Here is a 12,233-nt window from a genome sequence, read left to right as displayed (position 1 = left end):
AAAAAAAAAAAAAAAAAATGTAACTACTTATACAAAAATTTGGCCCCTAACCGATCCACGTGGCAGTTTTAAGTCTGACCACCTAACATACTATAGACTAACAGACCACTAGACCATTCCCATAATTTAAAAATAAATAAATAAATATAGTAATAATAATAATGTCACACAAATAAATTCAATGGTGTTCCAAATTATGTCTTGATTTACTGATTCACCAAAATAAATAAATAAAGATTACTGCAACATCACCACAAGCAAATATAAAAGTCAGTCTAAGATAGTCATGCAAAAAATTTTGAAATGAAATAAAGGGCATAATATAATAGAGCAATTAAATTAAATAATTTCATGAACTCTCTCTCTCTCTCGTTCATTTGGAAAAAAAGCTTTCAATATCCACACACAATATACATTAAAACCAAAAGCATTAGAAATATACATTTAAAAATTAGCTGAAAGTGCGTAACAGATAACCCACAATAAAAACCTCTCAACCATCCGCTTGGATTAATAACTTCAGGTCAATCATAAACAACCACCATGCAGGCGCATGTTCCCATTCAGACACACCGAATAGTATAATCAAATTGTTATCTAGATCCAAAACGCCAAAAGTGAGAGTGGTAAACTGCCAAGAGAGGGCGCGCTGAAGCCTTTCCAGCACCTTAACATGGACCAGGAAAGAGTGAGGGCACGTCCGTAGCATATGCTCAGATTTAGCACTCACAGAACAATTGTTGCAAAAAAGGAAGACAAAGGGAGACCAGACCAAATGAAGAAACGCTAATTATAATAGTTAATAAAAAATAAAAGATAAAGAAGCTAAAATTGAAGGACAGCTAGCGAAACATCTAAGATTCCTTCCTATACAAAGCCACTGCCTGCGTACTCCAAGGTTCAAATTCCAAGCTATTGAACAATTGTTGCAAAAAAGGAAGACAAAGGGAGACCAGACCAAATGAAGAAACGCTAATAATAATAGTTAATAAAAAATAAAAGATAAAGAAGCTAAAATTGAAGGACAGCTAGCGAAACATCTAAGATTCCTTCCTATACAAAGCCACTGCTTGCGTACTCCAAGGTTCAAATTCCAAGCTATTGAAAACCCACTTAAGCAAATAACAAAAAAAAAAGAAAAAAAAAGGAAGAAAACTCACTTAAGCTGCTTCCTCCAGCTTTCATTTGTTATTTTAAGACTTGCTCTACGCCTCGGACTAAATCGACACGGTAGATAGATACCCGACTGACCTATGGACTGTAACAGTAGAGCAGATGGATGAAAGAACACAGTGGAAAAAGTACAGAAAATACCGAAATGAAACAAATTGACGAACTTCGAATTCTGAGAGATCGACCCAGCCGTGCGTTTGTTAGCTTCCTATGCTCCTATCCCTATTCTCTTGAACAGAAAAAAGAAAACAATAACATACGGAGAACGTCACAGTTCAGAACCCACAACTGGCCACAAGCCCACAACCTGCTCCTACCGTAGGTTAAGGAAGGTGAAGTAGGTCGGTCACTTCCATTCCATGAAGAAGAAAAGAAAGAGTTGTGTGATGCCCAGTCCATATGGATGGAGCCAGGATCCAGGAGGCTGCAGTCGCTTGACCCCCTTGATAGGACCTACCTCTTACAACCCTAGGCCTAGATGATAGCCCTTCGTGCCTAGAGCCACCTGGTGATGTGACCCACTCACAGATTAACAAGCAGTGAAACTGTGAATAAAGGGTTAGAAAAGTAAATTGCTGAGCAAAGGGTCTAAAAGCATGGAAGAGAGGGAAATTTTGCTCGGTCGGACACGCAAAATACAGTCATCTTGGACTTGCTACAGTCCTTCGTTCGCAGAGGAATATGAGGAGCAGCGAGAAAACCTGTGGTTCATAAACTTACGCAGATATCTAAGCCTTACTGGCAAGAGGAAACGAGATTAAAAATTATAGATTATAGCGAGGAGGAATTGGTATCGCTCCTAATAATTTATGGTCTTCCTTCTCATTTTCTAGATGGTATGGATTTCGCAGTGAAGCTTTTTTCAATTAGCACCAAAAAAAGCAGCTCCGAATTTTTCCAATTGGTTGCATTGGTTTACAGAGATATCGTCTTTGCAGCTAACTTTCCCATCGCACCTCTTTCTCGCACCCACATACGTACCTTGAGATGAACGACACCAACAGGTTTCTCTTGCTTTCTTCTCCCTTTACTGTCGAGACGTGAAAGACGTCCGGCAGAAGCATCTCCGATCAATCGAACTTCGTCGCTCGTCAATAGTATATTGAGATTCTCCGACGGCTGGATCTTCGAGTAGGAAAGGACACCATTTCTCAACAAAAACCACCGGGATCTCCATCCCTTGCTGTAATTGGTCCATTTATGTAGAACTCCGGCGACATTAACGTCAGATCCCGTTTCCCTCCCAGCAATACAGTCAGATCCAGCAGAAACCGAAGAAATACCTCTTTTAATCGCTGAAACCTCCGGTGATCGATCTCCGATACTAGGACTCTCCAGCGAGATACAACACAACGGATGCATTTCCTTTACTCGCATGCCGATCTACCGATTAAATTCAACAATCAACAAAAGAGGAGAAGAACAGAAAAGAAACGAAAACTCAAAAGTTAGGGAACTTCAAAGATTTACGTCAGTAAAGACGAAGAAGAGCTTAGAAGACAAGCCGAGAGTTCTGAAACGGAGCAGAACTCCAGCGAGCGAGAGCGACAACGCGTGTGCTTGGGTGTGGGGGGGTTGAAGAGAAGAGAGGGAGATTTGTTGAATTTGAAGAATTAATAAATAAAGAGTTTCTGACTTGGTTTATATATATACATACACGACGACGGTCGCTGAAGAAGGTGCAGGAGACTAACTTGGTGGCAGTATCGTAAATTCGTAACTCAAACATCTCGCGAATATCTCGTTCGGGAACTTCGCGGGAGATCCGCGTTTTATGAAACAACAAAGAGCATTTACTGCGTAATCATGAATTTTACTCTTTCTGTGAATCCCGGGAAACATAAGTTTTCGCTTCTCGTCTCCTCTAAAATTACGAGACTACCCCTTCGATTCGTCTCCTCCGGTCTGTCTTCCTCTTTGATGTCTTTAATGTGTTTTGACCTTTAGCCCTTTTTCTTGGGGTCTTCGGCGGAAATATCACTTTCGGGAAGGACTAGGCCGGAAAGGCACGCATCATGTGCGCAAAACAAACAGTGTGAAGCGGGAGGAGGGACTGTGGAAAAGCGTTATTTGTTGACACGTGTCGGCGGTGAGGGAAGTCGCCGACGGGTAGAGTCTCGCCGGTGATCACATGTGGCACGGTTACCAACTGCCCACGCTTCCGTAATCACTTCCCCAGAGTCCCCATGAATTTTTTACTGGTTTTTCTTTTCTTGCTTCAAGGGAATACGTGCTAAGCAAAACTGCAACGTGAGTTTCTAGTTGCCCCCCGCACGTGGTTGGTGACTGTGTTCAGAAGTTGCATAAATTTCCTATATTACCCCTATATATTTGTGAATTCTCTAATCTCTTATCTTATGCTATCAGTTAGTAATCAGGTTATTTAGTCATTAGCCATTTGAAGGAGACGATAACCTTTTAAAATTTAGAAATCTAAGGCAGGGAAATGGGGTCCACCGGCCCGTGTCCCGTGGGAAGTACGGACCTTCTTTGGAAATGGAGAATTTTAAGTTAGCAAATGGAGGTCGAGTACCGTCATAAAAAATAAAAATAAAACGGAAGGGTTCCTCACGCTGCTAGTGTTGGGAGTAATTTGCACATCACAATAATAATAGATGTCTTGAAAAAACGTATCATTTATATCAGGTCCACATTCTCAAAACATGTGAGAAAAAATAATAAAATATCATATCAAAGTTGAACTACATACTGCCAATGTGACAAGAAGTTTTGCCGCCTTATTTTCACCGCGGTTGTTGTGAATCATCCAAAGAAGGAGAATAGTAGATAATTAGATGAAGAAGTGAAAGAGGGAGGGATACAATGCAAAGAGATGGGTTATCCTCTTTTTTTCGGATTCGGCTCCTTTTCATAGAACTTAGGGATCAAAGAGTGATCTCAAGATTGGAATGACCCAAGTAATGTCATGACCTGAGCAAATACTATCCGAGTCATTTTAGTCATTGGATCACTCTCAGATTCTTAGGCTCTATGGAAAGGAATCCAATTCCCCTTTATCCCTTTTCATTCAAGACGTGGTCTCCACTCCTCTGGACTCCTCTTCATTGAAAAGTGAAAGTCTTATTAATAAGGTCAATTTTATTGTTATGAATACTTACTTCAATTGAACTATTTTTTTTTCTTTAATGAAAAAAATAGCCATTAATTAAACTGAACATATTCTACCTTGCCCAAGAAAGAAGTCAACAATATATAACCTTGACTGCACTACCCACTTGTGGGCAATAGAACCATTCCTCCTAGTTCTGTTTGCAATCTGAACCAATTCAAAACAACCCAAAAGCTTGCAAATATCACACAATAAATTTAAAAAGTTTACTAGGCCACCCTTCCAAATTTACTTGTTTGAGCCAATCTTCAACCTCTTCATAATCCATCCAAACTATTCATGCCACTTTGTAATCCTTGAAACATCGCTAGAAGTTCTTCTTTCTTGTGAACTCTCTACAAAACTATAGTTAAAAAACTTATGATAATCACTAATGTGCCATTCATCATTAGCATTAGGAGCAAAACTATAGCAGGTAGTAAGAGATTTAAATTTTAAACTCATTGGGAAATCGTTTGGACAACGAAAAATTATGTTTAGTTGGATTGAACAACATTATTTCTAAAAATCTAAAAATAATAAAAATTTATTGCAAGAACAGAAGAAAACATGATGTATTTCAAACTTCAAAAGAGCATGATCCATCGTCCATGACCGGAATAACATGAGGAAACTTAAAGCAACAAGGTGTTCAGATCTGATACTGTTTGGCCACAAAATTCTCCCTATGTCACGGTTAGCTGACCGTATTAGTATGTGCACAGGCGTGCCAGAATCATTCTTGACAGGATTCAACAATGAATCTGACTTCTACCAGGCGACTTGGGCTCTCCTCTTGCCCCGATAGCTCCAGGGACTTTTTGAATTACTAAAATTTTCAGTGAATGAGGGAATGAACGGTGATATATTCCTCAAAAGATGGTTCTGAATACAAATCACGGAAGTGAACACAAGAGATCTACTCCATCTCTAATTCTAAAGAGTGGAATGAAAAAGCATAAAATGAAATAAAGAGTTGCATTGTGATTGGAGTTTGTTTGATTTGTTGATTGTGCCATCTTTCTTCCACTATAGTCCTTTTATAGTTCCATTTGCAAGATCCTGCTCTCTTGGCAGTTTCGTAACTGCAGGAACCCATGTGCCATGTCCTTAGTGTGGTAGTTATTGGAAGTACCCTTTAATTGATTGTAACTATCTTAATCGCTTAAGCCATATGTTTGTAACTTTTTTGGAACTAACCCATGTTTGTATGAACTATGTTGATTAACGATCGGTCAAGTTGGCAGAAAGTCAAAATCTGTTAGCTGATCGTAGAAAATCACACTCAATCAGCTGGTCGTAAAAAGTCACAGCAATTAGCTGACCGTAGAAAATCAAAATCGGTTAACTAATCGTAAAAAGTCACAATGGTCAACTGATCGTAAAATATCACGATCAACCATCTGACCATATTTAGTCAGTTTATTCGATCAACCTAATGGTTATTCTGAACGATCAACTCTTTAATACAAGGTCATCGATTTTTTTTTTTTGTCAATTTGATTACCGGGCAACTTAACCAATTAGCTCCTTAACATAATCGGTTAATAAATTGACATTGATTTATTGACTGATTGTCTTGTAAGCCAAATTTGCTAAAATCATGTACCAATAGATACCCATAGGTCTAACCACCAAGACTCGTTTGGAAAATTCACAAGATATGAACACATGCCATTTCATTTCTAACTCCTTTTGACAAAAACAAAAAAGTGGATCAACCTTTGAAAAAGTCGTTAACTTAGGGTCCGTTTGATAACGTTTCAAGAAACACGTTTCTGCCGTTTCTGTTTCCAGAAACAGCAAAAACGGAGCAAAAAGCGTTTGATAAAACTGTTTCGTTTCACTTATTTTTAGAAAAAAAAATAGAAATTTTTACTTATTTATGGTTCAAGAAACGACGATTCTGAAAAACGACTTGTAGCAGTTCTTTCACTGGTTACCATCGACTTCTAAAAACATGACTTATCAAACACCTTCAATTCCGTTTCTATTTCTAGAAACGGAAATTTATGTTTCTACCATTTCTTGAAACAGAAACGGCAGAAACGTTATCAAACGGGCCCTTAGATTTCACAACTAATGATTCAACCAAAATCTTCCATGAAAACATAATTATTGCGTTATTTTCAAATGTCACACAAAGCTCCAGAGTTTCCTTTTGAAATTACAACTTCTTTAGTTCAACTAATTTTGGGAAAAAGTAAAACTCTACCCGCTTGCAATGTGTCTATGCCTAAACACAGTCGGGTATGAAAAGATTGTGTTCCTCCTCATCCTATATGTTGAAGATGTCTTTGTGCGGCCTTCCATTGATCTGCGCGTTCACACCATTCACACAGTTATGCAAATGAATAGTTTTCTCTTGCCAAATTTTTTAATAACCAACAAACAAATATTTTCACATTAAAAACATCGAACAACCTACGACTCAAAGGGATGTGAACAATAGCCAAAGCTACATTAGAAGGATACATAGAGTAGATTGGATTCACATTCCATTGCCTAACACAAATCAACTCATCCACATGGGTAAACCAAAAAATATGTCATCGAGAAATAGGGATCCCAAACCCTTCAAGCTATGGAATCCATGCATGGGTTAGTCCTTATAGAAATCCTAGACCCATTAACTACTTTATAACACATTAGTTTCCGGAAGAGGGAAAGGATCTTAACCAAACTATTCCAAATGATCGACCATTCTTGGGTAACCATTAATGATGCAAAAAATCAACATGTGGAAAATATTTCCCTTTCAAGACCTTCACCCACAAGCTGTTAGGGTTAGTTAGGACCCTCCATGCAATTTTCAACAACAATGCTTTATTATATATCTCAGATAACCTAAAACCTAGATCTCCCAACAACTTAGGCTTATAAACTATATTCCAACCATTAGGACTCCACCTATGTTCTAACCCATATTTTTCTTCCCCAAAAATTATGCTAATTGAGTCCAACTTTCTACATACATTCTTTAGAATCTCAAAACAAGCCATCCAAGAAAACTTGATCCTAAATGAAACAAGGGTAAGGGTTTTCTAAGCAAGAGAAACAGAGGAGTGCACCAATGAGATACAACAAAATAGTTTCATACATGAGAGGGTTGTGAGGTCATTTTATGTGAAGAGGAAAGAGACAGAGAGAGGGTGCTAGTGTACCCTGTCCTGCCCAGCTTAAAGAGTCTCCCCCTGCACCCCAAAAAAGAAATCTACTTGATTATTTTAGTTTTCAATATATTTATCTAGAACAACCATCATCCGATAGAGTGAAGAGGTGGTCCTCATGAGATCTTTCATTTGGGTAGGAGATGAATCGAATAGAGCTTCCATGATAACATAATGGTGAATATATATGTATAGGAATAGAAGATTAGCTGGCCCTATCACAAAAAATTAAATCTGAAATAATTGCACTAGCTGTTAGTGAGAATCAATTTGAAATAAATTCAAAAGAGGTCAACAAGAAATATATTTGAGAGTGGGTTTACTGCTAGGTTGTGTGGCCTTTGCACCATTGCAGGAGCCAATGTGAACATGCGCATAGGAATCCAAGGAGAGGGGTGAGATAGTTATTTCACTGTCTATGTGTGACAGTGTGGGGGCACTTCCGAGCAGCATTCTTTATATATATATATATATATATACTCCTTATTGACTTACATAATGACATAGAATGTGGTAGAAGAGAAACCCTCAAAATCAAACAAATAGTGATAGCCCCAAAAAGATAAGGAGAAAAAGAGGAATGTACATAGAGAGAACTGAATGGATCCAAAAAAACAAAAATTTCTCAACTAGTTGCTTCAACTATCTTCCCATCTCTACCAATATTTGAACTCTTGAGACCTCAAGGTTACACATTGAATGGTAAAATTTACCATTGAAGCTACAAGGAGGTTGGTAAGAGAATTCAACTAAGATAATTGTATCATTATATGGTTACTAACATAAGAGAGATGTAAGTAGAGTTGCTTGCCACCAGTTTCTTGCAAAATTGCATTCAGACACTCTCTCCCACCCATATCATTGTTCATCTGTTGCTGCCGAAAATTCGTATGAACTGATCCTACACAAGCATAGAAGGTAGAGGCCCGGAGCTTTGTCCAGGATTAGTCCTCGGACGCCCAAGTTAGAGATCGACCGCACAGTTCTTTACAGGGGTAATAGTGAGGGTTTTTCTGCATACCTTTTTTCCTCCGCCCGGGCCCCCTCTTATAGTCCTTAGGGTTTAGGGTTTCTCTTTCCCTTGGAGGAGTCCTCCTAGGGTCTGCCTCCTTTCCTCTTCGAGTCCTACTCGGATACGTCTTATCCCCTTCGTGGGGAATATTCTCTTCACGCGGTTGACGCGGTCAGACTCTTTGCAGCCTCTAACAGGTGAGCGACATGTGTCATCTCCTTAAATACCACGTGTTCTCACCCTACTGAACAATCAATTTGACCGTATCAGTAGCCCCCTTACTCTCACCAGGAGGCTCTTCCTGTGGGAGTAACCAAGTTTTTTGTCATTCTTTCTCATTTATGCGTCCCTTCGGCCTTATTCTTTCGGCTTCGGCTTTAGTTTTGCTTGCTATCGAGACCTTCGGTTAGGTCATCTCGACCTTGGCCCGAGCTTCCAACTGAGATGAAGACCTTCGGTCAAGTCCGCTCGGCCTTGACCTGAGCTCCCAATCGAGGTTGGGACCTTCGATCTGGTCAGCTCGGCTTTGGCCTGAGCTCCCAACCGAGGTGAGGGCTTTCGATCAGGTCCCTTGACTTTAGCCTGTGCTCCCAACCGAGGTTAAGACCTTTGGTCAAGTTCGCTCGGCCTCGGCCTGAGCCCCCAACCGAGGTTGTGACCTTCGGTCAGGTCCGCTCGGCCTTAGCAAGAGCCCCCAACCGAGGTAAGGACCTTCAGTCAGGCCCACTCGGCCTTGGCCTGAGCTCCCAACCGAGGTAGGGACCTTCTGTCAGGTCTGCTCGACCTTTTCCTGAGCTCCCAACCGAGGTGAGGACCTTCGGTCAGGTCTGCTCGACCTTGGCCTGAGCTCCCAACCGAGGTTGTGACCTTCGGTCAGGTCCGCTCGACCTTGGCCTGAGCTCCCAACCGAGGTTGTGACCTTCGGTCAGGTCCGCTCGGCCTTGGCTTGAGCTCCCAACCGAGGTGAAGACCTTCGGTCAAGTCCGCTCAGCCTTGGCCTGAGCTCTCAACAGAGGTGGTGACCTTCGGTCAGGTCTGCTCGGCCTTGGCCTGAGCTCCCAACCGAGGTTGTGACCTTCGATTGTATCCCTTCAGCAAAACTGAAACCACCAAACAGGAGAATTCCTATCAAATGTCGTAAACCAGCTTACACATTTTTCATAAATAAAATCCTCTGTTAGGATGAGGAGTTACAACTTAAAAGTGCTTAGGAACAAAAATTACAAAATGTGAGTGTGCTTGCTACTCTTGTACGAGGCTTGGTTCTGCTCCATCAGCTTGAAGAGTTTCTTCCATTTGGATGTACTTATATCACCAAGCTCTCAACTCGGCCAGGTTCCTCGGTGTATGCTTCACAAAAGACCTTTTCAGCTCCTTATCATTGATGCCTCCTAGCAGGGCTGTGAACTCTTCTTTCGGGTCCAGACCTCTGATCGTGATCTTCTCTTGTTGGAAGCGCTTCATGTAGTTTTGCAGTGATTCTCCTTCATGTTGCTTGACGTTGGTCAAGTTCAACGGGATCTTCTGAAGGGGTTGGCTACTGGAGAATCCCTTCACGAAGAAGTAACTTAAATCGTTGAAGCTATGGATCGACTTCGTCGGCAAACGATTGTACCGTAGCCTTGCCGCTCCTCTAAACGTCAATGGCAGGGCGTGACACATGATATTTTTCGAGACTCGATGGAACTGTATAGCAACCTTGAAGCCTTCCAGATGATTGACGGGGTCTCCAGACCCGTCGTAGGTGTCATACTTTGGCAGGCGAAAGCCGACCGGGAGCGAGTCCCTCATGACCTCATCAGCTAGAGCCGTGTCATTAGTGAGGTCTGGCTTGTGAGCTACCGTCTGGTTTTTTGCCACCTTCCTAATCTCATCTTTCAGGTTCAGGATCATCTGCTTCAACCCCGAGTCCTCGTGTCTCTGTTCGTCTCCTTGGCGTAGTTCCCCATGTATGGCCTCGGCGGCACACCGCGTCCTTCCCCTGGGTGCGGGACTTTCCCTCATTGCTCGGTTTCGAGGATTATGACCGGACCTTATTGGTCCTGTACTTCTCAGGTCCTCATCTTGAGCTCTCTCTGGCCGGATATGGGGGCCTCGTGGTGCTTCGCCAGTCTTCTGAGAGACAGCTTTGGAGACCTCCTTCATTGCCTTGGCCATTCGGTCATATTTCTCCTAGAGGGCTTCAAACTGCTCCCTTGTCACATATTCCTGTGCTCCAGGAGGGGGTGGAGGATTACTATCTCCGCGCACTGAATATCCGGTTGAACGCTGGTCCCTCGAGGAACCTTCCCGATTATCGTTTCCCCTTTCTTCGATTTTCGTCGAGGGAGGGAGCCATCCTGAAGGTTCCTCCTCCCCCATGTTCATGTTCAATGCTGCTCTCATCTTCTTATGATTGTAGGTTCTCCCCACTATTATTGTCGTTCCCACGGACGGCGCCAATCTGTTGCTGCCAAAAATTCGTATGAACTAATCCTGCACAAGCACAGAAGGCAGAGGCCCGGAGCTTTGTCCGGGATTAGTCCTCCGACGCCCAAGTTAGAGATCGACCGCACAGTTCTTTACAGGGGTAATGGTGAGGGTTTTTCTGCATACCTTTTTTCCTCCGCCCGGGCCTCCTCTTATAGTCCTTAGGGTTTAGGTTTCTCTTTCCCTTGGAGGAGTCCTCCTTGGGTCCGCCTCCTTTCCTCTTCGAGTCCTACTCGGATACGTCTTATCCCCTTCGTGGGGAATATTCTCTTCACACGGTTGACACGATCAGACTCTTTGCAGCCTCTAACAGGTGAGCGACACGTGTCTTCTCCTTAGATACCATGTGTTCTCACCCTACTGGACAATCAATTTGGCCGTATCATCACCCTTTCCCATAAAATGTCTTATCTATCCCCTATTTTTAGGGTTTTCTGAATTACCCTCGCCTGAAACTACACGCTGGCAGCAGAGGGAATCTTTCTCCCTTGACTTATTTATCATATAATGAATCAAATTATTGATCACAAAGTAGCAATAAAGAGGAATCAGTTGGTGATGCCACTACAACTTCATCAAAGAACATTTAACCGAGTTACAATAAATTCTCCCCTTTGCATGCATGCAAGGGAGTTTGCACTTGGTTGTCAAATCTCTTAAGTGAAGCTAAACAAAGAAAAATAATAAATAAAAAACAATCATCAAAGAACTCCTAAACTAATGAACGAACACTATACACCAACAACACATTGAATCGAAAGGAATTTATTCAAACATAGTAATGCATAACTTAATATAATTAAAACCTTTCAATGAAAATATTATTCCATTTTGATTATTCTTTTCTCATATAAATTGTACTAAAAAGAAAAATATCTTTTGTGCAATATAAATACCCAACATACGAAAAACTAACTAGGAAGATAATAACATCATACATCATTGGAGAAATTAAGTTTTCTTGCACCATGAGTGTAGAAAAACTAAAGCCATCAATGGCTGTCAATGTCTATCTCCTTACTACTTGGCCAATAATACCTTTGTACTGTTCCGGGATACTCTCCTAAGGCCATAGGGAGGTTTTGGTCAAAGGTGAAGAAAACCATCCCCCACATCATATTTGATTGTATGATATAATTCAAAGAAGTATCTGGGCTTTGGTCTCAAGTTCAAGTCCTCACCCCCCCCCCCCCAAACATTTATAGTGTTAGTTGCTACTACCACTCTCCCTAGGTCCCGACCACCCCCACCCACTCTTGGCTGCCCTCACTACCCTATTCCTAGTGGCCTATGTTCCCCC

The 12,233-nt window shown here is 41.5% G+C and overlaps 2 protein-coding genes across 6 annotated transcripts in view; both read right to left on the bottom strand.

The window, feature by feature from the left end:
* Positions 1 to 2,795, bottom strand: part of LOC122082477 (oxysterol-binding protein-related protein 2A) — a 14,627-nt gene extending 11,832 nt beyond the window's left edge. Inside the window, exons 1-2 of one of the 5 annotated variants that reach the window (XM_042650076.1) lie at positions 1,338 to 2,111; positions 1,161 to 1,258 (exon numbers count right to left, since the gene is read on the bottom strand). Coding sequence is in view for 1 of the 5 variants with exons in the window: in XM_042650073.1 (XP_042506007.1) it covers positions 2,155 to 2,550 (396 nt within the window). In the remaining 4 variants the exon portion in view is untranslated. Of the gene's footprint in view, positions 1 to 1,160; positions 2,112 to 2,154 lie in introns of those variants that run through there. The other 4 variants (XR_006141322.1, XM_042650073.1, XM_042650075.1 and 1 more) reach the window with 4 other exon arrangements.
* A 3,586-nt stretch (positions 2,796 to 6,381) lies between these two features.
* Positions 6,382 to 12,233, bottom strand: part of LOC122080899 (probable lipid phosphate phosphatase beta) — a 32,828-nt gene continuing 26,976 nt past the window's right edge. The window contains exon 2 of the mRNA XM_042647781.1: positions 6,382 to 6,599. Within this exon, the coding sequence (XP_042503715.1) occupies positions 6,556 to 6,599 (44 nt within the window). The 3' untranslated portion in view covers positions 6,382 to 6,555. The remainder of the gene's footprint in view (positions 6,600 to 12,233) is intronic.

Source organism: Macadamia integrifolia, chromosome 6 (assembly GCF_013358625.1).
Source record: "Macadamia integrifolia cultivar HAES 741 chromosome 6, SCU_Mint_v3, whole genome shotgun sequence".
Lineage (NCBI taxonomy): Eukaryota > Viridiplantae > Streptophyta > Magnoliopsida > Proteales > Proteaceae > Macadamia > Macadamia integrifolia.
This window is presented reverse-complemented; position numbering and strand designations above follow the sequence as displayed.